This window comes from Zingiber officinale, chromosome 6A (genome assembly GCF_018446385.1).
Source record: "Zingiber officinale cultivar Zhangliang chromosome 6A, Zo_v1.1, whole genome shotgun sequence".
Classification (NCBI taxonomy): domain Eukaryota; kingdom Viridiplantae; phylum Streptophyta; class Magnoliopsida; order Zingiberales; family Zingiberaceae; genus Zingiber; species Zingiber officinale.
The window spans coordinates 138985777-139010644 of record NC_055997.1 but is presented as its reverse complement, the minus strand read 5'-3'; the positions used below and the strand labels follow the sequence as shown (position 1 = coordinate 139010644).

Sequence of the window (24868 nt, the reverse complement as noted above, 5' to 3'; positions counted from 1 at the left end):
GTATTAGTCGATTGATAAGGTTATCGGTCAACTAATAAACCCTAAACTCTAAAATTGGGGTTCAAGGTATTTTTAGGGTTTGTTAAAGTAACAACCGCTTAATAGGTTTAATTAGTTAATTGATGACACTGAACAAAAGCTTCAGAAATTGATTGAAAATTTTGACTGATCATAATCAGTCAACTGATGAAGTATATCAATCGACTGATATCTATTCAAACGAAAAGAGAATTCAAAATTCAATTGTGAGATTTGACTGATTAGGTAGCAGTCAACTGATGGTAATGTTCAGTCAACTGATTCTGAGATGGATTGAGCCATTGAGCTGACAAGTCAAAGCAATGTTCGAATCTATAATGGAGTAATCGACTAATGGGTATGATCAATCAACTGATAAGTAGAAATTAGTTTGACAACAATCCTATAAAAGAGGATTTCAAGGAAGCTCGAGGAAGTTGGTTCTTGGGAGTTTGAGGACGAAGTGTTGTTGTATTTAATTTTCAGACCAAATAACAAAGCAACAAAAAGCATCCAAAGTAAAGCTCACTTGTGTAAGTATGTTTATTTCGATTTCTTTTGAATTCATTTGTATTTTTGTGTTTGGATTGTATTTGTTGTAGAAACTAAATTGTAAAAGGCTTCTCTGTCTCTGGAAGTTAACCGAGAAGGGTAATGTTGGTAGTCATTAGGACTAGACCTTGGACATAGTCACCTTGGAAAATGATGAACCAAGTAAAACCAACCTTATTTGCATATTGTGTTGTCGATTTGTTCAAATTTTCTTTGCTCAATCAACTCAATGCGAAGCTATTCATCTTATCTAGCTGGCACAGATCCTAACACATACCACATCCTACTATATCCATATAAATTGCAAGAAGGTTCTAACAAGTGATGATTGGTACCAATTCAGACTATGCCATGGCTCCCTCCCTATCAAGGCTATGCCCAAGGATAGGCCCAAGCCTATAGTCAAAAGTTAGACCTCCCATAAGGGAATTGAGGAAACTCGGCATACTGGAAGGGGAGAGTTAACTATGGAGCTTGACATAGGATATTCCGGATGGGCAAGCAATAGAAGTTACTTAGATAGTCAAGTCTCGTGAATGGATTCGAAAAGTTAGGTTGCATGTGACTTGAGATGCCTAGTTGTATCAGGTACACAAACAACTGAGCTAGTTAAGATAATTGAAAGGTCGAGTACTCAAACTATCCTACACTCTAGAGAGAAAGAAAGGCGTTTGGGCTACTGAACAATTTGAAGAATGAGGAAGGTGTTCAGGCTGTCAGCACTAAGGATGTCGGGTGGAGGTTCTCAGGCCACTAAGTATCAAGGTTACCATGGTAGATCTGAATTATTATATGATAATTTGTTTTAAATTATTATATGATAATTTATTTCTTTAAAATTTATTATAATCTAACTATGTTTCTGATGAAATAAGTTTGATTATCGAAATAGCAATTTGAGCAGTTCTAATCCAAATTGTTGCATAAATCAATTCAAAGACTATCAGTGCTATGATATTTGATATCATTCGGAGGCCTTTATATTATTAAACATTTTTGCCTAAGTACTTTAAAATTTAAAAAGAATAATATAAATGGACCACAGAAGGCCACTAAAAAAATTGCAATGATAGCTAATAGACATGAATTTATCATATTTAATATCATTAACTATTTGGACTAAAAACTTAAAAAGAAGATGGATATACTAAGATGAATACTAAAAGTATAATAATACTAAATGCAAGACCTCTACGCACTTTTAGGAAAAATACTTGATGAAAGAATGGATATTTGTCGCTTCAGTTTAGATAAGGCAGAAACAATTTAACACTTCAGTTGATATAAGCAAAGAGCAATACAAAGCATCGAGCTGGGAAAATGAAGACCGAATCAGCACTGTCAAATCAAGCATGCAAATGGCTTATAAGTATTTTAATAATCAAAAGACTCAAAATAATTTGGACAAAAATAAAAGAGCGTCATCATTTGACAAATTATCAAATAGATGTTTCTTTTTCTAATTAAAGTAAAATACACATCCCATTTAAACTAAACTATCTAAGACTAATTTTAAAAAGTTAAGTTGTAATAATTGATTGCTAACTTCTATGTGTAACATATGATATAATTAAGGATTAAATTGTAGATATTGAATGACAACTTAAATACCTTATCATTATAACATAATCCCAAATCATTATACCATAGTCCCAAATGTAGTAGCTGGTTGTTAGCTTCTATAACAAAGTTATTAATTATTTTATGTTGTTTTTATTTATTGGAGAGTAATAATATAATTAAATGATATTTTGATAAATAAAACAAATTAAAATTTCATGACATTACTATACTTCAAATATGAACATTTTCTTATCTCAATCGACTGCTTAGAAGCTAATAGATAATTACTACAATATCTAACAACTAGTTACTAATTTCTATTTCTAGTATCATCTTATGTTCATTTTGCTTATTAAAAAAAGTAATAACCTCATTAAAATAATATTTCAATAAACAAACAATCCATAACACTCATTACATTACAAATGAATATTATTTAATCATGATCGACGATTAATAAATAACTACTATATGATTGTTAATTTTTATTTTCTACAATAATTTTATTATTTTATATTGATTTTATTTATTAGAAAGTAATAACCTAATTAAAAATTCAATGAGCAAAACAACCTAAATAAACTTCATCACATTCACTACATTATTTAATTTGACAAACCCTTTTAATTTTTACCCAAATAATTTTGAACCAAAATTGTGATGATTTAACAACTACAAAAGGGTCATGGTGGACTAGAAATTGTGTTCTGAGTTTGCCAGGAACCTCTCAGCATAATATTTCAATTTGCCTGTACAAATAATAACAGAATCACATTGGTAAATAGATAGTTTAAGCATAATGTTTCAATTTAAACAGTATAATACCAGAATCACATTCGTAGATGTATATCTTAAACACCAGACTGGACTTCCAAATCTGCGGTACTAGCATGAAATAGTGCGGGTGATCTTCCGGCGCTAACTAAAACTGTCCACCCACGCCAAGTCAAAACTAAAACTGGTGTTTGCCTGCACTTTCTAGTGCATCGGACAACTTAATCTTGCTCTCCAATTCCATCTTTATACTCCTGGGTTCATCTATCGCCGTGGATCCAACATCAGAAGCCTACTATGCAATAACCAAAAACAAAAACCAATAAGACTTCCAGCAAATTTCGTCTATGATTAGAAGCCGCTTTTCATCGGATATACATGCTACCTTGAAACCAGAGATTTCTTCGACAACTGCTTCTACAGCTTTCGAATGATCTGTAATTTTTTGATCTTCCTGAAAATCAACAAAGGCAAAGAGGACAACGAAATTTGTGATTAAATCCAGAAAATGCTCAGCCCTTCAACTAAGGTATCAGAAATGCCAGCCTACTATACATGATAGTAAGATGACCATATACAGCAAAATAAATCATTAATAAATTTTCTGTATACAGAAGATATACTTTCATATGTTTAAAAGTGAAGGGGAAACATATCAGAATAATGTACCTGATATTTTACATCACCTTCCTTGGTTTCCTTCTTGATTCTCACATTCTGGATATTAATAGGAAACGGTTTTCTGCAATCAAACATGAGTCAGGAGAATGCATAAAGTGGTCCGATGGAGAAAAGAAGCCGAAGAAGTAACAAAATAACTACCTTACTGACTCATCTGGATGCTTGGAGTCATCAACCTCCATGTCTGAATCAGGATCATGCCTTACCTCTGGATCTGCATGATCTTCATCAGGCTGGATATCATCAAAGTAATTACTCTCTTAAACAGCTAACCATATAATTCCCATGCTAAGCTCTTATATGTACTTATGAATCCAACAAGTCCTCAATAAGAAACATGTTGTTATGTTTGTATCAAATGTATCCAAAGAGATAGTAAAGTGGTTCCAAATAAAGGTGCATTGCCTCAGATTTGATATTTACTCAAAAGTAGAGGATTAAAGGGGTATAGTAGTGGGTATCAGGTTCAGAACAATTCTTGGATTTCATATTCATTCAGGAAGTGGCACAACTACTGGTGAAAACACATGCCATGTTAATGCTTGGTGTAAAGAAAACAACTCATTTGACCTCGACCTTGTTAACAGATCAATTTTACTATTATTATATTCAGATCCAATATCATCTTTTCCTTGACAACATGCTTATGGATACAGCCAGCTTTACATAGAGTGGAATCAACAATGTATTCAACAGGTGAAGAAGCTAAGTATCCTCTAGTGCCATAGACACATGCAGAAGTCGATATGTCACTTTTGATTCCAATGGTCACAGCTAACACAGGAAATGCTCATTGAATCATTTCTTTAATTAATTTTCAAAAGACATACAAAATATTAATTATTAGAGATGAAAATGCTAAATAGACAATTTATTTATATAAAAAAACTATTATTTGGAAGCAACTAGATACAACTCCAAAGATTGATAAAATGCAAGAAATTAGGTTGACATTGTATGGATATGTTCAAAGGTAACAATATATTCTATGGTTAACTTTGAAACTATCAGAGTGGAAAGTGAAAAAGGTCGAGCAAAGTGAAAGTAAACTGAAAAATTAATAATAATAATTTAATTAATTTGAACATTACTAGTGCTATAGCCTTGCACATATTCAAATACTAGATGACAAATGATGATATAGTATTGCAAAGAGCTCATTGAGGGGCGATCCATACAACCATCCTCAGATCGATGGAACAATCATAGATGATGATCATCATCATCATCATCAAATCCTCATAGGTTGCGTGTATTTTTTTTCTACAATTAATAAGAATCAGAAGACGAATTGATAATTAATAAGTATTATCTTACAAACCAGAGAAACTTTTTTCATGATTTTTCCAATGACCCATCTATTTGTTTTTTTATAAGACATGCTCAATCATCTCTTACCAGGGTTACATGTAAAGTTATAGTGAGGTACCAAATAAACTTCAACCATAAAAGAGAAGTGTCATAAAATCAGATCAAAGATAACGCAACCTTCAAAAACATGACGTTCCATTAAGTGAGAAGTACCTCAGGAATCTCTGTATCAGGAGGTCGTTCTTGAAACTGGACACTAGGAGCATGTTGAATCCTTGAGAGATTGTCTAGAAGCCTTGATCTAATATCATTCAATTGCTGATACGAATTTTTGTTTTCCATATTACTTGGCGCAACATGAAGAGTATAATCCGGTCCAAAATACTCGTAGTATTCATTTTGAGGCATCTTGTCATCAATTTCTAACCCAAGGGCAACTCCAGTCTGCCCAAGTGAGATCGAACAAAGTTAGAACACATTAAACTAGTACCAATGAGATGGGATTGATATAACACAAGGCAAATAAAGTACACCTAGAGATGAGGAAGTTTAACTTGTGCTTATTAACATACAATAACAACAGATTGCTTTGTCCATGAACGCAACTTTTATCAGGTGTTTTAGAACAGATCCAAACAATACATATTGTTAATGAAAGTACAATTACAAAGCAACAAGAATTTTACACTTACAATGCTGAAAAAACTGAATAATCATTAAAAAACTTCCTACATGATTATGTATATGTTGATATAAATAAGTAGTGAGCAAAATGGAACAACAATAAAATAGTATATGTGCTGTTTCTAGAAAATGTTATAAAATTCATAGTTCAGTGATCGAAAATATGTGAATCAGGAAAAAGGTGCTAGATGATTCGGCAATTTAATGAAAGAGAGGGTTTGTTTACCACAATACCTCATAGCACCAACATCGAGCAACATTCCTGATAGTATATCCACCACCACCAAGTAACAACAGTGGCACATTAAAAGATCTCATGTATTTCACACATTCGGCATGACCTTTGATGGAAAGGTTAAAACATCCCAACCTGTCTCCGGATAACGAGTCAGCACCACACTGAAGGACCACGGCGCCAGGTTGGTAAACTTCCATAACTTTTCCCATGATAGGTTTGAAGAGAGATTGATAGCTCTCATCATCTATCCCATCATCTAATGGGACATTGAGTGAGTAGTATTTCCCTTTCCCATATCCAATATCACGTATGTCTCCTGTTCCAGGAAAGTAGTCTCCAAATTTATGAAATGAAACTGTCATGACTCTGTCTGTGGAATAGAATGCCTCCTCCACACCATCTCCATGGTGAATATCAATGTCCACATATAATACACGCTGTAGATGAGTGCATAAAAATTTATGGTCAAACAACAAAAATATAAGACATTAGGAGAACACTGAAACAAGCTAATGACCACTGTTAAGTCAGTCAAATCAATCTAAAAGAATGGAAATAGTGCAGTATAGTTAAGTGAACGATTAGGCTCTCTCTAGGTCAAAATTTTGAGACGTTGCAGAAATCCTAAGGCTGTTTATTTCCAGAAAATTTTCCTAATTTTCCTTTCCCAAGATAAAAATTAAAATCCAAAAAAATGAAAAGTGAAAAGGGATATATTTGTTCCAGTCTTTTTCATCTCTATATAAAATAAGAAATATTTATTATAAAAGAATGATTGATCTCCCAAAAAAGGTAAAGAAAAAACTACTTATTTATTATTTTGATTGTACTCATTTTTTTTTTTGAAAAATTATGATCAAACGCATAAAGGTTGTAAATGAACCAAACGTTCATAAACAAGCTAGGTGTTCGATATGGTAAGAACTTATTTATAATCGTTCAATACACACAAGATCAATTAAATAAATACGATTGAACAACTCGTTAAACTAAACAAATAAGTTTGAACACATATATGTTCAACTTGTTAATGTTCATGAACAACAGTCGTGAATAATGTTCACAAACCATGTTCATTAATAAAACTCTTATCAATATACTTAATAAACAAAGAAATTTTTAAAATGAACAAACAAGTTCAAAATTAACACAAGCTCAATAATCAATCAAACAAGCAAAAGTTTCAAACAATCAAACAAGCTTGAATTGAGAGTTCGATAACATCTAAACGAACCAAGCTCAAGCCAAGCTTAAACTAAGCTCTATCTCATAAAAAGTAGACCAAGTAAAGCTTGAACAATCATTTCAATGGCTTGATTCATTTTAGGCTCGGCTCGGTTACTTTATCAAACAAGCTTGAACATCCCAAAGCTTGGTTCGGCTTAGCTTGTTTACAGCCCTTTACACATTTACATAAAAGAATAATTTATTATAAAATAATATAGGAAACCAGAAAAATTGTCCAAAATAATTGCAGCCTAAGATTCCACTTCTGAGGATTTAGATACATATATATACAATCATCAAACAACATTCAATTTTTCATCAAATCAAAATAGGCAGGTCAATAGACGGAACAATTACTGTATGCTTGAACAAGATCAACTGTTCAAAAATAGTCAGGTCAATAGATGCCATGTTTACTGTATTTTTTAAGTTCCAAAGGTAACTCAGAGGAAGAAAAAAATATACCTTTTGATGGAACTGATGTGATTGTGCAAATATGTTTATAATTTATTCATGCACACAACTAATTCTGTATATGTGCATTGTGTGTGTATGTGTCTATACAGATAAATGAGAGAACATGCATCTTAACAGCAGTATTTTCTTTTAAAAATAGGTAAATAAGCAAAAGAATCTTAGAGATGTAAAGAGAACTTGTAGGTTAGCTTCAAAAATCTAGCAAAATTTAAGTTTAATATAACAAGATCATGATACAAAAACTGGATTCAGGATTGATTTTTCTTAGATCCGATAAGGCAGTGAAAAAAACTTCACGGGCCTTGCATAGAGTTCCAATAGGAAGTCATGTCAGCATTGAGTTGAAACATAGCATTAGTCCAAAAATGGAATATAAAACATGGTGATATGTTAATAGAACTTCATATTATTCACTCTCAGTAACCTAAAATACCATTTATGTGGGGGCATGTATACAATTTCACTTTACACAATATGTGATACATCCAAATTGTATACAAATGTCCTAGAATAATAAAACCATTGCATGAAAAAAGTAAGGAAAGTAATATCCTAACGTCCATGATGACACTTGTAATGGTGATTCAATAAAACTAGGAATGAATGTCATGATGGTTACATTTTGGTGACCATCAATTTATATCTGCATGCTACTAAAGCTTAACAACTCAAAAAGCAATCTGTAAGGCGAAAGCCATCTTTGCATATGAATCAGGGAACTGTTATTGCTCTAACAACACAAAGAAATATCAAAGCTAGTTCAGAATAGTTATAAAGAAAAATATATCTAGAAGTAAGTTCTAAATCTAATGCAGCTCAGAAACTCAAAATAGTCCCAATCTGACTTGAGGACCTAGCGTGTCATCCTATGAGAGCAACAAAGTTCCTCAGTTACCTACTTGTAGCTGTATGAATTGAAGTGTTAATGAATACCTATTTATATTTTTGCCACCGCTATGTTCATTGTTGAAAGATCTTCCCAATCTACAAGAAATACATAGGAACAGATGCAACCTCTAGTCATAACAGCATGAGTATTAACAACTTAGCCCCACGGGGTTATCTCGGCTGGTAAAGACGTGGAAGTTTGCCACTGAGAACATGGGTTCGAGTCCGCAGGGTAACGGGGATTTATTCCTTATCCCTGTGTAAAAAGTCTCGGCCCACTGCGTACTTGCCACCGAGCTACCGTGATTTACCTCCCTCGTGATGACCCTGGGCAGGGTGCGGCGGGGGCCCTGAGGGCGAGGGTTTCGCCTTTTGCCAATGAGTATTAACAACTTAACATTATTAGCCACAACCCATTATGGAGATCGAAAAATAAGAACGAAGAAAAGAAAACCTCGGAATCTACAAAAAAAATGGACGCACCTCATGGCGCTTGAGGAGCTCGAGGATGGCTAGCACGATGTCATTAACGTAGCAGAAACCTGAGGCCTCGCATTTTTTGGCATGGTGAAGGCCGCCAGCCCAGTTGATGGCAATGTCGTGCCCATGGTTGAGTTTGACAGCGCCACCAACTGAGCCGCCCGCGTAGGCCTGACAAAAGGAGTAAAGGCCGTCGAAGACGGGGCAGTCCTCGCCGACATTGAAGCGCTTGAGGGCGCGGATCTGCTCCTGTTGAGTCTCGGGGGTGACGGAGCGTAGGAAGGTGACGTAGTCGTCGGCGTGGAAACGGCAGAGGTCGCGGTCGCGGGCAGGGTTGGGCTTGTACACCTGCATGTGGCCGAGGAGGCCGTACTGGGCGAGCAGCGCGTGGGTCATCCGCATCCGATGCGGCTTCATCGGATGCCCCTGCCCGTAGTAATAGTTCCCGATCTCCGGGTCGTAAAAGTAACACACCTTCCGCTTCTTCGCCGCCGGACCGATTCCCGGCAGGGAGTTGCCGCCACCGATCTCCATATCCCTTTTCTTTCGCCTTAAATCCTACTCCTGGACCTCAATTTGTCTTTCCTCTTCGAACAAGAAAGAGAGAAGCGAGGAAAGGGAAGGGAGACAAGGGAGTGAAGTGAAAGATGAGGGTTTGGGTTCTTATTTGTTTAGCCGGAAAGAAGATTTGATTGGCGTGCCAATGGTATTCAAGTATCAACGATGCGCGGATCGTCGAGAAGAACAAGTGCTTCTGTTGGGGGGAATGAAAATTAGGGTTTATAAGATGCTAAAATAATGTCTGCAACAAATACGCTAGTTAGTAGAATATATAACTACTAGAGACATAACTACTATAAAATTTATTTAATATTTTTTAATTTAATTAAAAGTATTATATTCAAAATATTTTTTATTTGATTAAAATTATTTCAATTTTTTTTTTTGCTTATCAATCCTTAGTCACCATCTTACGAGAGCATTCGGATCTCCTAGTCAACAATCTCTAATATTCTCTTGCCCCTTCTCTTATTTATACTTGGAATATCATCTTATTTATCCTCTAACTTTTCTAAAAGATTAACTAACTCATTAGTGACACACTTAGATAGTTTGTAGTTAAAGTTTGTCTATTTTTATCTTTTTTTCGGATGAATTCATTATTCTTTTTATGTAAGTGAGAATGTTTTAATTAAATTTTGTAGATTTGAGCATTGATAAAGTGAATTTCATTTTAAGTGTGTCACTAATAAGTTAGGTAGTCTTTCATAGAAGTTTGAACATAAATAAAACGGTATCCAAAGTGCAAATGAGAGAAGGAACCAAGATGGGACTAGAGATTACGGATCAAGCAATCCAAACTGTCTGAAGAGGGAGAGATCGGATCCTCTGGTCAGCAATCTCTGATCTCTTCTTGGTCCCTTCTGCAATTTGTATGTCGTATCGTAGTCAGAATCCAACCAAAATTGGCTACAATCTCCTCTGGGTTCACCTTTCCACCCTAAGTTATAATTTTGGATTGAGCCAGGAGATTGGAGACCATCGGCGGTGGGCAGGGCACCCTTGCTTGGTACCATACAATCTGCCAACCATCAATCACCTTTGGCGGCCTAACTCGACCTAAAACTATAATCTAGGTGGGAAGGTTAATCCAAAGAAGATTGCAGTCAATTTTAACTGAATTTTTATCATAATCTATGCAAATTATAAAAAGGACCAAAAATCAGGACTAAAATATTAGACTCAGAGAGGGAGGGTTCTCTTCGTCTCCTTGATGTGTCCAATCACTCAACTCTCTGTAAGATCGATATGTGCTAGAAAGGGTGAATAATATTAATAGCTTTTTCACTTGTTTCGGAAAACACAGAATAACACAGCGGAAGATAGAAAGAGACGAGGAGTAATGCTAACAAGGTTTCTTTTACTTGGTTCAGAGCCTATAACGACTCCTACTCCAAGGCCCGCGATCGTTGATCGTTTTTTGTGGGCAATTACTAATAGTTCAAACAAAGATTACAAACTTGAAGTATAACAGCAATATAATAAAGTTACCGACAACAATAGAAATAAAGTCATTGTCGATTGTCGAAGTAGAGCAGCAATTGTTCGTTCTTGATCTTAGAAAGTGTCTTGTCGAAGTAACTGGTCAAACCCTCCTTAAATAGCCAAGGTAGACCTGATCTAGATCCACTGATCTCGGGATCAAATTTGACTCGTTGCTGATCGATCGACCGATCCCACCATTCAGTCGACCGATCATGCTTGAATCGGCCCGGCTTCCCGTCTAGGTTTTGCTACTTGGATAGAAGTCTTCGTTCGGTCGATCGATCCACAGCTCATCTGGTCCGATCAACTCGGCTCGACCACGTCGATGTATATCCATTGTTCGATCAACTGAACCCTAGGTTCGGTCAATTGAACCCATGTTCGGTTGATTGAACCTTAAGTTCGGTCGATTAACTCCCAGGTTCGGTCGATTTAATCCTAGGTTTGGTCGACCGATCCCTTGGTCGAACCCGATTAGCTTGCTGGAAATCTAATCTGTTTGCTTGGAGGTTCGATTGACCGATGCCAAGTTCGGTCGACCGATCAAAGCCAACCTAACCCTGTAAAAGTATTAGTCTCCTGCAAAACAGGCGTTAGAAAATAGATAGATAACATGTGAAGTAAAATCCGTTTTGATAGTCATCGGACTGTCCGATTTTGACTTTCGAATTTCATCAGAAACCCTAGGTTGAACTGGCACCTACTGTTCCCTCAATGGGGAGCGTGCCCTCATCTACTCCTCTCAAGAGAGTTTACCTTTTGCCAGATTGGTATTCCAGACCGACTGGACTTTTACTCAGTGCCCGAAACTTCAGGTCTTCATGCTTAACATCCGCTCCACGATCCGTCCAGACTTTCACCTGGTTCGTGACCACCAGGATTTTCACTTAGAGTCCTCGACTCTAGAATTTCGCCCAAAGTGCTTGACCCGTCAAGACTTCGATGACCTAGGGTTACCACCCCTAGGAGTTAGGGTTACCTCCCCCTAGGATTTTTCATAGCTTAGGGTTACTACTCCTGGGACCTAGGGTTACCTCCCGCTAAGGTTTTCTATAACCTAGAGTTACCATCCCCTAGGGTTTCCATCTGCCTAGAATCCACTAAGATTTTTATTTGAGAACACTTAAGATTTTTCTGTAAATTCATTCATACTTGTTAGATAATAAATAACCTTAACTTTGAATATTTTATCATAATTAAAATACAAATTTAATCATCCGATACTTTTTACACCAAGACTCTCTCACCTTCTCCTTTTTTAGATTTAGATAAAATCATTAAAAAAAATGAATTTTAATGATTTTGTTGTATCCATGTTCAATTTGAGTAGGTAAAGTAAAAAAAACTTTCTTTTTTCGTTCTTTGCATGTAGGATGTAAGAAAAAATTAATTATCTATTTTAAAAGATTATAATTAATAATATTTTATTTAATTAGGCATAATTAAAGCAAATATTTATCTCACATGGAATTCATCAGGTATAATTTCGCATGGATTGTAGTTCTCTTTGGCTGGAAGCATTTTCCCCATATCTCACAATCTTGTGTTTTCCGTTCTCGCTTCAGATGGCTTCGTATCGATCATGTAATGTTTGTTCAAGATGGGAGGAATGGCGATTAGGTTGTATGCAAGGAATCTATGGCATTTATTGTATCGTTTTAAAAAAGAATTAACTAGACGACTTCAGATTCAGCATTCATCTAAATGCCACACATATTACAATCACTAGGAAGAATTTCTTTTGCAAGATTTAACTTCAGAAAGTTTGCTAGAATGCCGTAGTGCAAATGTTTCTGTGCATGTGTTCCATCGATCTCTCAATTCATTTTTTGCCAAGAAAAAAGTTCAGAACGTCAATGAACAAACTGTTCGCCATTCTGGAGATCAGTAAACATTAAAGACACAATAAATGGTGGAATGCTATCTCCACTCAGGAAAGACTCAGCTAAGATTAGGGGTGTAATCGAGTCGAACCGAGTTGAACTCTTGGATGTTTAAATTTGACTTATTTATAATCGATAGCTCAAGGTTTATTTAACGAATATATTCATGGTTCACGAGCTTATTCGAGTTTTTATCGAACCTAAACAAGCTTAATAAATATAAATTATAAATTTAAATATTTATTAAAATTAAATTATATATTTTTAAAAAATTATAATATTCTTATTAAAATTTATAATTTTATTCTAATAAATAAATTTAATATATTTGTCTACATTTTTCATAAACAGAGTGTAAAATCTATAAATTCACTATCAAAACTATTATTGTTTTTATTTAAAAGTTAATTTGTGAGTTTAACGAATATGTTTACGAGCTAACGAACCGAATATTGTGAAGCTTGAGCTTAGTTTGTTTATCTTAACGAGTCTTATTAAACGAGTTCAAACGAACTTTTATCGAATCAAGCTTCGAATAGCTCACGAGCAATTTGGCTCATTTACACCCCTAGCTAAGATGCGAAAAGAAACCTTTGATGACCAGCATCTAAGATGCGAAAAGAAACCTTTGATGACCAGCATCTGCAATGCTATTAGCTGTGGGAGGACTCTTTTCTTCTTCAGCTTCAAGGTATAGTCAAGGTCTCTCTCTTATGATTCTTGGCTGCAAAAGCATAGAGACAGAAGAGAGTTGTACCGTGGAATCAACACCAATCGATCAAACAAGAGATGGAGCTCTCAACTTCCACAGCTTCTCCAAGTAGTAACAGTTCCGACAATTCTAATGCTGCCAAGGCAGTTGATCGGGGTGAAAGAAAGATATTCCTTAAGAGTAGCATCAAAAAACCACTCACAGGTTGCATGAAAAACATGAATATAAAGATTGTTCTGCCAACCGCCCAATTGAATTTTAACAATGATTGGAATCAAATATATTCACATTGTATATCTATTTGACACCTACTGACACTATAAAATGTAAAAGCTTTGAGAATTTTTTTTTTTCTTCTACTCAGACTAATAAGGTAGCATATTGATCAAGGTTTGACCTGCATTCACTTTCGAAACCATGGCCCCTTCTTTTTTGCATCATTTTTTCCATCGTATATACTTGCCCAGAAGAACAAGGACATCCAGAAAAGAACAGCAAAGAAGATTCGCAGCCTATCCTGGATCCGTGTCAAGGTTGTCTGCATACCTGTGCAATACAATATCACATTACTTATTGAGCACCTTTCAAGGAGTATGAAGAAAGAATAAAACGAAAGGTAAATTTGCTAAGTGCCTGGAACTGGATGCCACCTATATTACATAGAGCGCCATTTGATGTCGTGAAGTGAACTTTTGCATGAGTTGCTATAGCAACTAAGTGTAGAGTAGGGTAAAGAAATGATCTGACTTTTTTTAAAAAATAAAAAGATAAAAATAGAAATGTCTTTTGTGCTTGAAACAGAGAAGCATATGTTACCAAAACAGAGAACAAAAGATCATAGGCTGCTCCCTAACCCTAATCCGTATTCAATTTTCTTTTTCTTACATCTATTTATTTGTTTGTTTGACCCTCATCGTCACTCAAGTATTTGGATTTGTTTTTTTGTACATATTTTATAAATCTTTAGGATCTGATTACTTGAATGAAAAAAAGGATAAGGAACAGAGAGTGAGAAATGTAAATGCCTTAATATCTTCTATCCAAGTAGTCGGTAGTCACCAAAAAAATGGTCAAACTAACATCACTGTTTTCTAAACTGTATTGGACCAGCAGGTCAAACTAGTTAACACGGGAACCTGAAGCAGAACTCTTCCTGTTCCATTTTTTTTATCGATCTGGTTGGACTGGATTTTTGACTAGTTCAATAAGAGCAGTTCACCCTCCGGTTCAGTTTCAGAAGCATTGACTAGCATGTCTGCTCATATAGCAAGATCGGGAAGTGGGAGAGCCAGCAGTCACCCACTCAGTTCAGTTTTAAAAGCCTTTGCCAATTAAAATGAAATACAACACACACTTAACTGATTGTTTGCTATATTAGTTTGGGCCTGGAACATGTTCCATGGTAAGTTGATCCTAGGGGTTCACCGCCTATAGAAGCCCTGCCATGCACTTGCCACCTATGCTCCTATTGAACCTCCCTCCATATGACGTGGGGCCATTGTAGGGGAGCCATTAATGTGACGGTTCCACATTTTTTTGAATAGAAGTTTGCACTATTTAAATACTTACCATGGTGCAGTATCTACAGAATTCAATGTTTATGCATCAGCTGTCACCAGCTAAAGAATGACCTACATGCCTTGACATAACAAACACAATCTCAAATGTACCAAGACTTCTTTGGCATTTTAGAAGCTGATTATCTTTGAATTCTTTGCAACTGTGATCTTAATTAGACAGCGTCGCCCAGAGGTGGTGCAGCCTAGCAAATCTGACAGATGGATAAACTACTTCTTGTTCCAAGTTGAGGACACAAACTAGGAATGGTCTAACCTTATTTCTGAACTTTAACATATAAACTGTTGTCTCCGGGTAGCTTCTGGAGTATACAAACTGATCGTCGAGGCTAGTGTTCGACACTATCTCCGTAAACGATATTGCTCCGCTACGGTGCTTAACGGATTGTTGCAATTCGTTCCCAAGATACAACGACGACGAACGTCTCGGAATCGTAGCACTCCGACTTCCGAGACTAGCGAACCTTTTAGTAGACTTCTTGGACTCTTGAATGCACAAGATGAGATGAATGCTTGAGGAAGAGAAGAGAAGATTGAGTGAGTATTCCATCATCTGGAGGGTTCTATTTATACTGAACGAAGAGGTTGAGTGCCCTTTGGGTGAGTGGATGTGTTCCTTGGGCTGGATCGATCTAGATCATCTATTCTGAAGGGTTGTAACCCTTCACCAAGCCCACTTCAATCTCATCCATCAGATCTGAGGAGTTGCGACCCTCAGATCCCGCCTATTGTCATCAGCCATCGGATCTGGATCCATTGATTCGATGCTTCAGATCAAGCCTCATCCCAGGCCGTCAGATCGTTACTCTTTGCGATCCAACGCTCTAGATCGCATTACAAGCGATCCATCATATCTATTTGATCAACGTTGATCAACGGTAGCCATCCATTCCCTAAGTCAACTGTCCAGTCATCTCCCTTTGCCCACGAGGATGCCGCATAGGCACTGCCACGTCAGGTAAAAGCCTGACACGTCACCCGAGTGCCACGCAGGCACTGCAATGTCACCTGGAGCATAAATTTAAGCTCCTCGCGACGATGCGTACGTGCGAAGTGCAAAGTGCGTCTACAAAGCGCCCATTGCGCACGTGGCGGGTGGCGGGCTCGCCCTGGGCTAAGGGGTCACCTGCCTTTTATTTTATTTTTGTTAACTCCATTAACACATCTTCATTAATAAGTAGAGAATACACATCGAGAATTTTCGATGTGGGACTATTCTCCCATGCACTTTATTAATGAATAATAAATGTTACTTTGGGCCGACTTTAAACATTAATTTCTCATTCACCTTTAATCGGTTTTGAGCAAATTAATAGTCTAAATCTATCTACGCGAATCGTAGATTTCAATTTTGAAGTCAATTACGACTTTCAACAATTAATGGCTTCCTTCCTCTAAATCATTTTGGTCCATTTAAGGCCCCAATATCCAACAATCCCCCACATGAATGGAAATTAATGCAATGCGTGTATGCATGCTGACATTTTACAAGAGTCCAATCGATAAGTCACTGCATCGGGAGAGGTAGCTTGTGGCTTTGAACCTTCCGTAGTGAAATGCTATCGAGTATACTAGGCTGCGCAGTGAACGTGATGTCTTGAACTGCTCAGCTGTTGGTGTATACTTAGACAATAACACCCACACAGAGATCTATCTCACCTACTTTAGGTTCTCATGGTTGGTTCCGTTTCGGCCATGGATACCATCTTGGATTCACGAGTGTTTAAGCGGCCTGTCTTCACACTCACATAGGTGACACTTCTATCAAGAGTATCCTACCATACTCCACCTTATCAGGTATAGAAGTCACTAAAAGCATAAGCTTAACCTCACTACATGAGGTAGGACAGCACAAATTCATCCTAGGATTGGGATAGAGATAAACTATCTAATGTGCTGGACCACAACTTCTGTAACTTCGTTGTCCCATTGAACCAAGATCTTGGGATCTCCAGTCAACAAGGTTGGGTTACCGCTTTTTTAGTTGTAGATTTTAATCCCATTCCTCTTGATGAGCAGTATACTTGATCTCGACTCAACCCCTTCGTTAGAGGATCTGCCAAATTATCTTTGGACTTAACATAGTCGATTGCAATCACTCCATTCGAGATCAACTGCCTAATGGTATTATGTCTACGACGTATATGTCGTGACTTCCCATTATACATATTACTCTGTGTCCTTCCAATCGCCGATTGACTATCACAGTGGATTAGTACGGCAGGCACAGGTTTCACCCAGCTAGGAATATCTTCCAAGAAATTCCGCAGCCATTCAGCTTCCTCAGCTGCTTTGTCTAGTGCTATAAACTCGGATTCCATAGTTGACCGAGCAATGCAAGTCTGCTTAGTGGATTTCCAAGATACTGCTCCCCCACCGATCATGAATACATATCCACTAGTGGATTTGGAGTCTTTTGTATCTGATATACAATTAGCATCACAATATCCTTCCAATACAAGGGGATATTTTCCATAATGTAATCCATAGTTCATAGTATATTTCAAATATCTGAGAACTCGCATCAATGCTTTCCAATGGGTGTCGTTTGGATTACTCGTAAAACGACTCAGTTTGTTGACCGTACAGGCAATATCTGGACGTGTGCAGTTTGTGAGATACATCAAACTGCCTATTATCCGAGAATATTCCAACTGCGATATGGTCTCACCATGGTTTTTCGCTAAGTGTTGACTTAGATCCATAGGTGTTTTCACTGTAGAGAGATCGTACGCATTGAATTTTTTCAATACAGATTCTACATAATGGGATTGTGTTAAAACTATCCCTTCTGATGTCCTGAGAATTTTAATTCCCAATATAACATCTGCTTAACCCATATCTTCATATCAAAATTTCTGGTCAACATTTTCTTTGTAGTCATGATTACATCATGATTACTGCCCATTATTAGCATGTCGTCTACGTATAGACAGACAATTACATAGCCTTCAGGTGTGTTTTTGACATAAATGCATTTGTCACATTCATTTATTCTGAATTCGTTTGACAGCATTACTTTGTCAAATTTTTCGTGCCATTGTTTAGGCGCTTGCTTAAGTCCGTACAACGACTTAACAAGTCGACACACCTTTTCTCATTTCCAGGAGCCATGAACCCTTCGGGTTGCTCCATATAAATTTCTTCTTCCAACTCACCATTTAAGAATGCAGTCTTAACATCCATTTGATGTATTTCAAGGTCATACAGTGCTGCAATGGCTATTAGCACTCGTATGGACGTAATCCTTGTCACCGGTGAGTATGTATCGAAGTAATTAAGGCCTTCCTCTTGCTTGTACCCCTTGGCTACAAGTCTGGCCTTATACTTGTCAATTGATCCATCAGCTTTATACTTACGTTTTAGTACCCACTTACAACCTAATGGTTTATTACCAGAAGGAAGGTCTACTAATTCCCAAGTACGATTATTCATGATAGACTCAATTTCACTATTGACAGCTTCTTTCCACATTGGAGCATCGGGTCTAGAGAGAGCTTCACTTAATGTTCTTGGTTCCATTTCTGACATGAAAGTCATGAAATCTGGCCCGAACGATTTCTCAACTCTAGCCCGTTTGCTACGACGTGGCTCTTCACTTTGATTGTCAATAGTCCTTTTATAACAGCTAAGTTCGGTAACGTCATTTTTGTTTGAACTTCCGTTGTTATCACTTTCAACGTTTCCCTTTTTATTTGGGAATACGTTTTCAAAGAATATCGCATTTCGAGATTCTATGGTTGTTCCCACATGTATATCAGGAATATCTGATTTGTGAACTAGGAAACGATATGCACTACTATTATGGGCATATCCGACAAATATCGCATCGAACGTTTTAGGTCCGATCTTTACTTGCTTTGGTTTAGGTACTTCGACCTTTGCCAAGCACCCCCACACTTTCAGGTATTTGTACGATGGCTCGCGGCCTTTCCATAGTTCGTATGGAGTTTTATCATTTTCTTATGAGGGATTCTGTTGAGAATGTGATTTGCCGATAATATTGCTTCCCCCCACAAGTTTTGAGGTAAGCCTGAATTTATCAACAAGGCATTCATCATTTCTTTTAGTGTCCGATTTTTACGTTCGGCAACACCGTTTGATTGAGGTGAGTAAGGTGCCGTTGTTTGATGGATAATGCCAGATTCTGTACAAAATTCATTAAACGGTGCACCATATTTTCCACCTCTATCGCTTCGAATTATTTTAATTCGTTTGTCAAGTTGGTTTTCAACTTCTGTTTTATAGGTTCTGAATGCCTCTAGGGCTTCGTCTTTACTTCTTAAAAGAAAGACATAACAGAACTTTGTGCAGTAATAAAATATTTTTTACCTCCTCTAGTTTGCACAAATTTCAAGTCACATAGATCACTATGTATTAACTCTAGAGGAGTTGTCGTCCTTTCCACCAAATGAAAAGGTAGTTTCGTCATTTTCGCTTCCACGCACACTTCACATTTGAGTGTTCCGTCAACATTGACGTTTGGTAATAAATTTAATTTGACGAGATGTTTGAGAGTATTATTATTCACATGTCCGAGTCGATCATGCCATAAATTAAAACACTCAACAACATAGCTGGAAGCATTTATTTTATTACCATCAAAATTTCGGAGTACAGGCATTACAACCATTTTGAATAGACCCTTTTCTAGGTACCCCTTTCCTACGAAGACACCATTCTTCGTAAGTACAAAGTTGTCTGACTGGAACACTAGCCTAAATCCGGCCTTGACCAATGCCGCTCCAGAAACTAGGTTCTTACTGATGTCGGGAACATGGAGTACATCAATGAGTGTTAGCTCCTTTCCGGACGTCATCTTCAGAACAACTTTTCCGAGTCCAATAATTGGCGACGTCGTGGAATTACCCATATAGAGCTTCCTGCCATTTATCGGAGTATACTTGGAGAACATTGCTTTATCGGAACAGATATGACGAGTTGCTCCAGTATCAATGAACCACTGCTTCGGGTTGGTATCCACCAAGTTGGCTTCAAATACAACCGCAGTGAGATCCAAGTCCTCAAGAGAGGTTGTGACATGATTCGCAACATCCTTTGGCCCCTTGGTTGGCTTCTTTGGGCGTCTGCAGTCCTTGGATAGGTGTCCTGCCTTTCCACAGTTGTAGCAGGAGCCTTTGAACTTCTTTGCTTGAGCCTTCCTTTTGAACTGCTTCGGCTTTTTGGCGTTCGGCTCGACCAGGTTGGACATTTCGTCTATAGTCCGCTTGGTTCCTCTGGAGTCGGATAACTTTCGATTATCCTCTTCTATTCGTAGCCTCAGGATCAGGTCTTGCAGCCCTATTTCCTTTTGCTTGTGCTTTAGGTAATTCTTGAAATCCTTCCATGACGGAGGGAGCTTCTCAATTACCACAGCAACTGCGAATGTCTCGTTCAGCTTCATGCCTTCGGCGTCCAGATCATGCAGTATTAATTGCATATCTTGGACTTGAGATGAGACGCTTTTTGAGTCCACCATCTTGAAATCCAGAAATCGACCGACGATGAATTTCTTCAATCCAGCATTTTCGGTCTTGTATTTCTTCTCAAGGGATTCCCACAAAGATTTTGCCGTCTCCAGAGAACAATATACGTTATATAACGTGTTGTCCAAGACGTTGAGTATATAATTGCGGCACAGAAAATCTCCATGAGACCACGCATCGCTAGCAGCCTTACTTCCTTCCGTAGCGGCTGGCGTGTCTTCGTGCAAAAACCGTACAAGGTTTAGCGTTGTTAGATAAAACAACATCTTCTGTTGCCATCTTTTGAAGTCGGTTCCGGTGAATTTCTCCGGCTTTTCTCCATGCGGAATGGTTGTCGGAATGGCGGTCGGAACGGCCGTCGAACAGCGGTCGGAATCGTTAACGTCATTGGTAGCCATATCGGTTTACGAAATATCGTTTATTGCTCACGTAGCACGTGGCGGTTAGCTGATCGTCGAGGCTAGTGTTCGACACTATCTCCGTAAACGATATTGCTCCGCTACGGTGCTTAACGGATTGTTGCAATTCGTTCCCAAGATACAACGACGACGAACGTCTCGGAATCGTAACACTCCGACTTCCGAGACCAGCGAACCTTCTAGTAGACTTCTTAGACTCTTGAATGCACAAGATGAGATGAATGCTTGAGGAAGAGAAGAGAGAATTGAGTGAGTATTCCATCATCTGGAGGGTTCTATTTATACTGAAAGAAGAGGTTGAGTGTCCTTTGGGTGAGTGGATGTGTTCCTTGGGCTGGATCGATCTAGATCATCCATTCTGAAGGGTTGTAACCCTTCTCCAAAGCCCACTTCAATCTCATCCATCAGATCTGAGGAGTTGTGACCCTCAGATCCCGCCTATTGTCATCGGCCATCGAATCTGGATCCATTGATTCGACGCTTCAGATCAAGTCTCATCCCAAGCCGTCAGATCGTTACTCTTTGCGATCCAACGCTCTAGATCGCATCACAAGCGATCCATCATACCTATTTGATCAACGTTGATCAACGGTAGCCATCCATTCCCTAAGTCAACTGTCCAGTCATCTCCCTTTGCCCACGAGGATGCCGCATAGGTACTGCCACGTCAGGTACGAGCCTGACACCTCACCCGAGTGCCACGTAGGCACTGCAATGTCACCTGGAGCATAAATTTAAGCTCCTCAATAGTGCGCCTACAAAGCGCCCATTGCGCACGTGCGCACGTGGCGGGTGGCGGGCTCACAGGTGCGAGCACCTGCTCGCCCTGGGCTAAGGGGTCACCTGTCCTTTTATTTTTTGTGTTAACTCCATTAACACATCTTCATTAATAAGTAGAGAATACACATCGAGAATTTCCGATGTGGGACTATTCTCCTATGCACTTTATTAATGAATAACAAATGTTATTTTGGGTTGACTTTAAACATTAATTTCTCATTCACCTTTAATCGGTTTTGAGCAAATTAATAGTCTAAATCTATCTACGCGAATCGTAGATTTCAATTTTGAAGTCAATTACGACTTTCAACAATTGATGGCTTCCTTCCTCTAAATCGTTTTGGTCCATTTAAGGCCCCAATATCCAACATAAAGAAAGGACTTTGTAGCAGCACTCCTTTTGCAGTTCAATGATGAATTAAGATTAACTCATCTGTACTCGGGGTTTCTAGATAAATCATGCTGGTAAGAGAGTTCACACAAAAAGCACCCTCAATAGTAAAAAATAAGCACTAAAAAGGACAACCCGGAACACGAAGCTCCCGCCATGCGGGGTCGCGGGGAAGGATCCATTGTATGCAACCTTACCTTGCTTTTTTGCAAGAGGTTGTTTCCAGGATTCGAACCCGTGACCTTTTAGTCACAAAGCAACAACTTTACCGTTGCGCCAAGGCTCCCCTTTAGTAAAAAATAAGCACTAGCTAACAAAATTCATCAGACTTATTTTTTGATCAGTGGTTTCAAAAATAATCGCCACTAGTAAAGGCTATATCATCAAATGATTGATGAAGCAAAATTTTTTGAAGCAGTTGCTTGACTAATCAGGCCTTATGGTAAGAGTATTGGAACTAAGCTGAATGCATAAAGACATAAAACATCCAAAAAAAATACTATCCTAGAACGTTACATAACAACACCTCCATAAATTTCTTGTATAAGCAACTCTGTTCAAGCAGTTGAACTAACAACTCTTATTAGTTATGGTCTAAATCCCAGTATGCAAAAAATAGATACCAAAATAAATAAGGAAACCAATCAGATAAGAAACTTTCACCAAAAGAAGGCATAATCATGGATGAGATATCTATGTCCGTAAATGTCAAGAAAAGAAGAAATTATGATTGTCAGCCTAATAGCTCTCACTCTCATAAAAATCTTGATTTAAGCTTCAGAAAAACTGACACAAAGAATAAAAAATTGATGTATGCTTTATGATTATAATTCCATCGATGTAGATTGTTTGCAATTACAGGAGTTGAGGTGTTGATACAACATTATATAAAGTACTTTTACCAGTTCAGATTGAGATTCATAAGGTGCCAGTCAATGAAAACTTTAAAACCTATAGGACTGATGTACTTCAGACTTGAAAAATAACTATAACTAGGTAAGTTCGAGTACATGTCATTCGGCACTATTGATTGCAGATTAGGTAAAATGCCCAAATATTACTATTTCCTATCTGAATATCCTATTTTTTTTTTCCAAAGTTAAAGTGTTCTGTGAAGGCTATCAACATTCGACCACATAAGTTTTGCTGCATCTATCATCTCTCCCTAATGCCACAATTACCCTTCATTCTTCTAAACACGTCTGAATCTTGTTGGGGAAAAAACCTAATTCACTTTACTAGGTATAGCATTATACCGATATATCTTCCAATTTTCCAGTATAAATCTTTGTATAAGCAATGGCCATTTCATTCACTATTCACATCCCCAGGCTACTTGCACAATTACATGTTCTTTAAGAGCGAAACAACTGGTTCGAGCACGTCCGTTAACTTTACATAAATCACGGAAGCAAACTAGAGATTGTCTGGAACCAATTAAACGATAACCACAATTCAAAAATGAAGAATTCAAAGCATGAAAAATAATCTAGCAAACAAAGGACAAAGTTCAATCCCAAATTATTAGCAATCGGAATCTCTTTCTTATTTAACTATCACGAATCTCAATCCAATATTTCATAATTCTTATTGTTAGAAACAGAGCACCATTGTCACGGCAACAGAGCACGGGAGAAAAACTCCCGCAAACTAATAATTATGGAGGAGCTGAGAAAGACATACTTACCATCTATATAATTTCGATCCTCCCCGGGAGGAGGAGGAGGAGGACTGGGTCTAGAGGCGCTTCTGGGGCAGAACCTGAGGCCAGAGGGCCTCGAAGGTGCGTCAACGCAGGAACGGCGGAGCTGGTGGAAAGGAGAATTAGCCTCAGTCCGGCTAGCCAAGGGAGGGGAGGAAGAAGGGAGGAGATGATGAGCGTTAGGGCTAGCAGCAGGGCGGAAGCGTGGCCGTACGAAAAGGGGGGAGGAAGATGATGCGGCGGCGGCGGCGGCGGCGGCGGCGGCGGAGGAGGAATAGCACGAAGGATGTAGAGCGAGAGACAGCAGCATGATGATTGATGGTCATCGATAGGCAGCAGCTATTGAGAACTTGATCCATCTTCCACTTGAGATATCGGGTCAACGTGGCTCTAACGGATCAAGGTCCGATCCGATTTAAGCTTCTCGGGGCAACAAAAAATGATCCAAAAATCAACGTGGCTAAATTATCACATTTTTAAATTTATATTTAATTTTTAAGAGGCGAACAAGACGAGGGCGGGCCGGCGGCGGGAATGAAGTAGTTGATGTGTTTGTGTGTGGGATTCTAAAGAAAAGTTACAGATATGAATGGTTTCATCTTCTTCATATCTTCAATGGAAATGCAAAATCCTTTACATTGCTATTTTTTCCCCTTTAAATTAACAGTAAATTTCTAGAAATGAATTGTAATACATCTGTATATAATTAATATATAAATATGATATTACTAAAATACTATATGTATGCATATATGTATTCTGATTGATCAGATTTTAATCATTTAACACTGTAATTAAATTAATATGCATCTTCAGACGTTAGTACATCAGAGATAGGTGTAGATACGCATATATCTGTTGGTCCAATTCCCTCAATTCAATTGCTCACTTTAATAAATGAATACAATAAATGGTTGTGACGAGAAAAAAATAACAAAAACTTGTCGACCTCTCTTGCATCATCTGAACTGATGTTCCC

General features: G+C 37.8%; 2 protein-coding genes across 4 annotated transcripts; both read right to left on the bottom strand.

The window, feature by feature from the left end:
• Positions 1-2845: 2845 nt before the first annotated feature.
• Positions 2846-9690, bottom strand: LOC121998316 (histone deacetylase 1-like). Of its 3 annotated transcripts, XR_006116477.1 has the most exons (8): positions 8897-9690; positions 5818-6258; positions 5113-5343; positions 3730-3821; positions 3577-3649; positions 3293-3361; positions 2959-3199; positions 2846-2882 (listed from the first exon to the last, which is right to left on the bottom strand). XR_006116477.1 is itself a non-coding variant. In XM_042553176.1 (7 exons), exons 1-7 carry the CDS (start codon positions 9425-9427, stop codon positions 3200-3202), a joined length of 1440 nt encoding a protein of 479 aa, XP_042409110.1. In that variant the 5' UTR covers positions 9428-9690; the 3' UTR covers positions 2846-3199. The 3 variants fall into 3 exon arrangements, 2 of the variants coding, with proteins under 2 accessions (XP_042409110.1, XP_042409108.1); XM_042553176.1 differs by having other exon boundaries at positions 2846-3202; XM_042553174.1 differs by having other exon boundaries at positions 2846-3199.
• A 4098-nt stretch (positions 9691-13788) lies between these two features.
• On the bottom strand, positions 13789-24236 carry LOC121998315 (pectinesterase inhibitor 10-like). Its single transcript, XM_042553173.1, has 2 exons — positions 23875-24236; positions 13789-14080 (listed from the first exon to the last, which is right to left on the bottom strand). Exons 1-2 carry the CDS (start codon positions 24197-24199, stop codon positions 13938-13940), a joined length of 468 nt encoding a protein of 155 aa, XP_042409107.1. The 5' UTR covers positions 24200-24236; the 3' UTR covers positions 13789-13937.
• Positions 24237-24868: the final 632 nt, after the last annotated feature.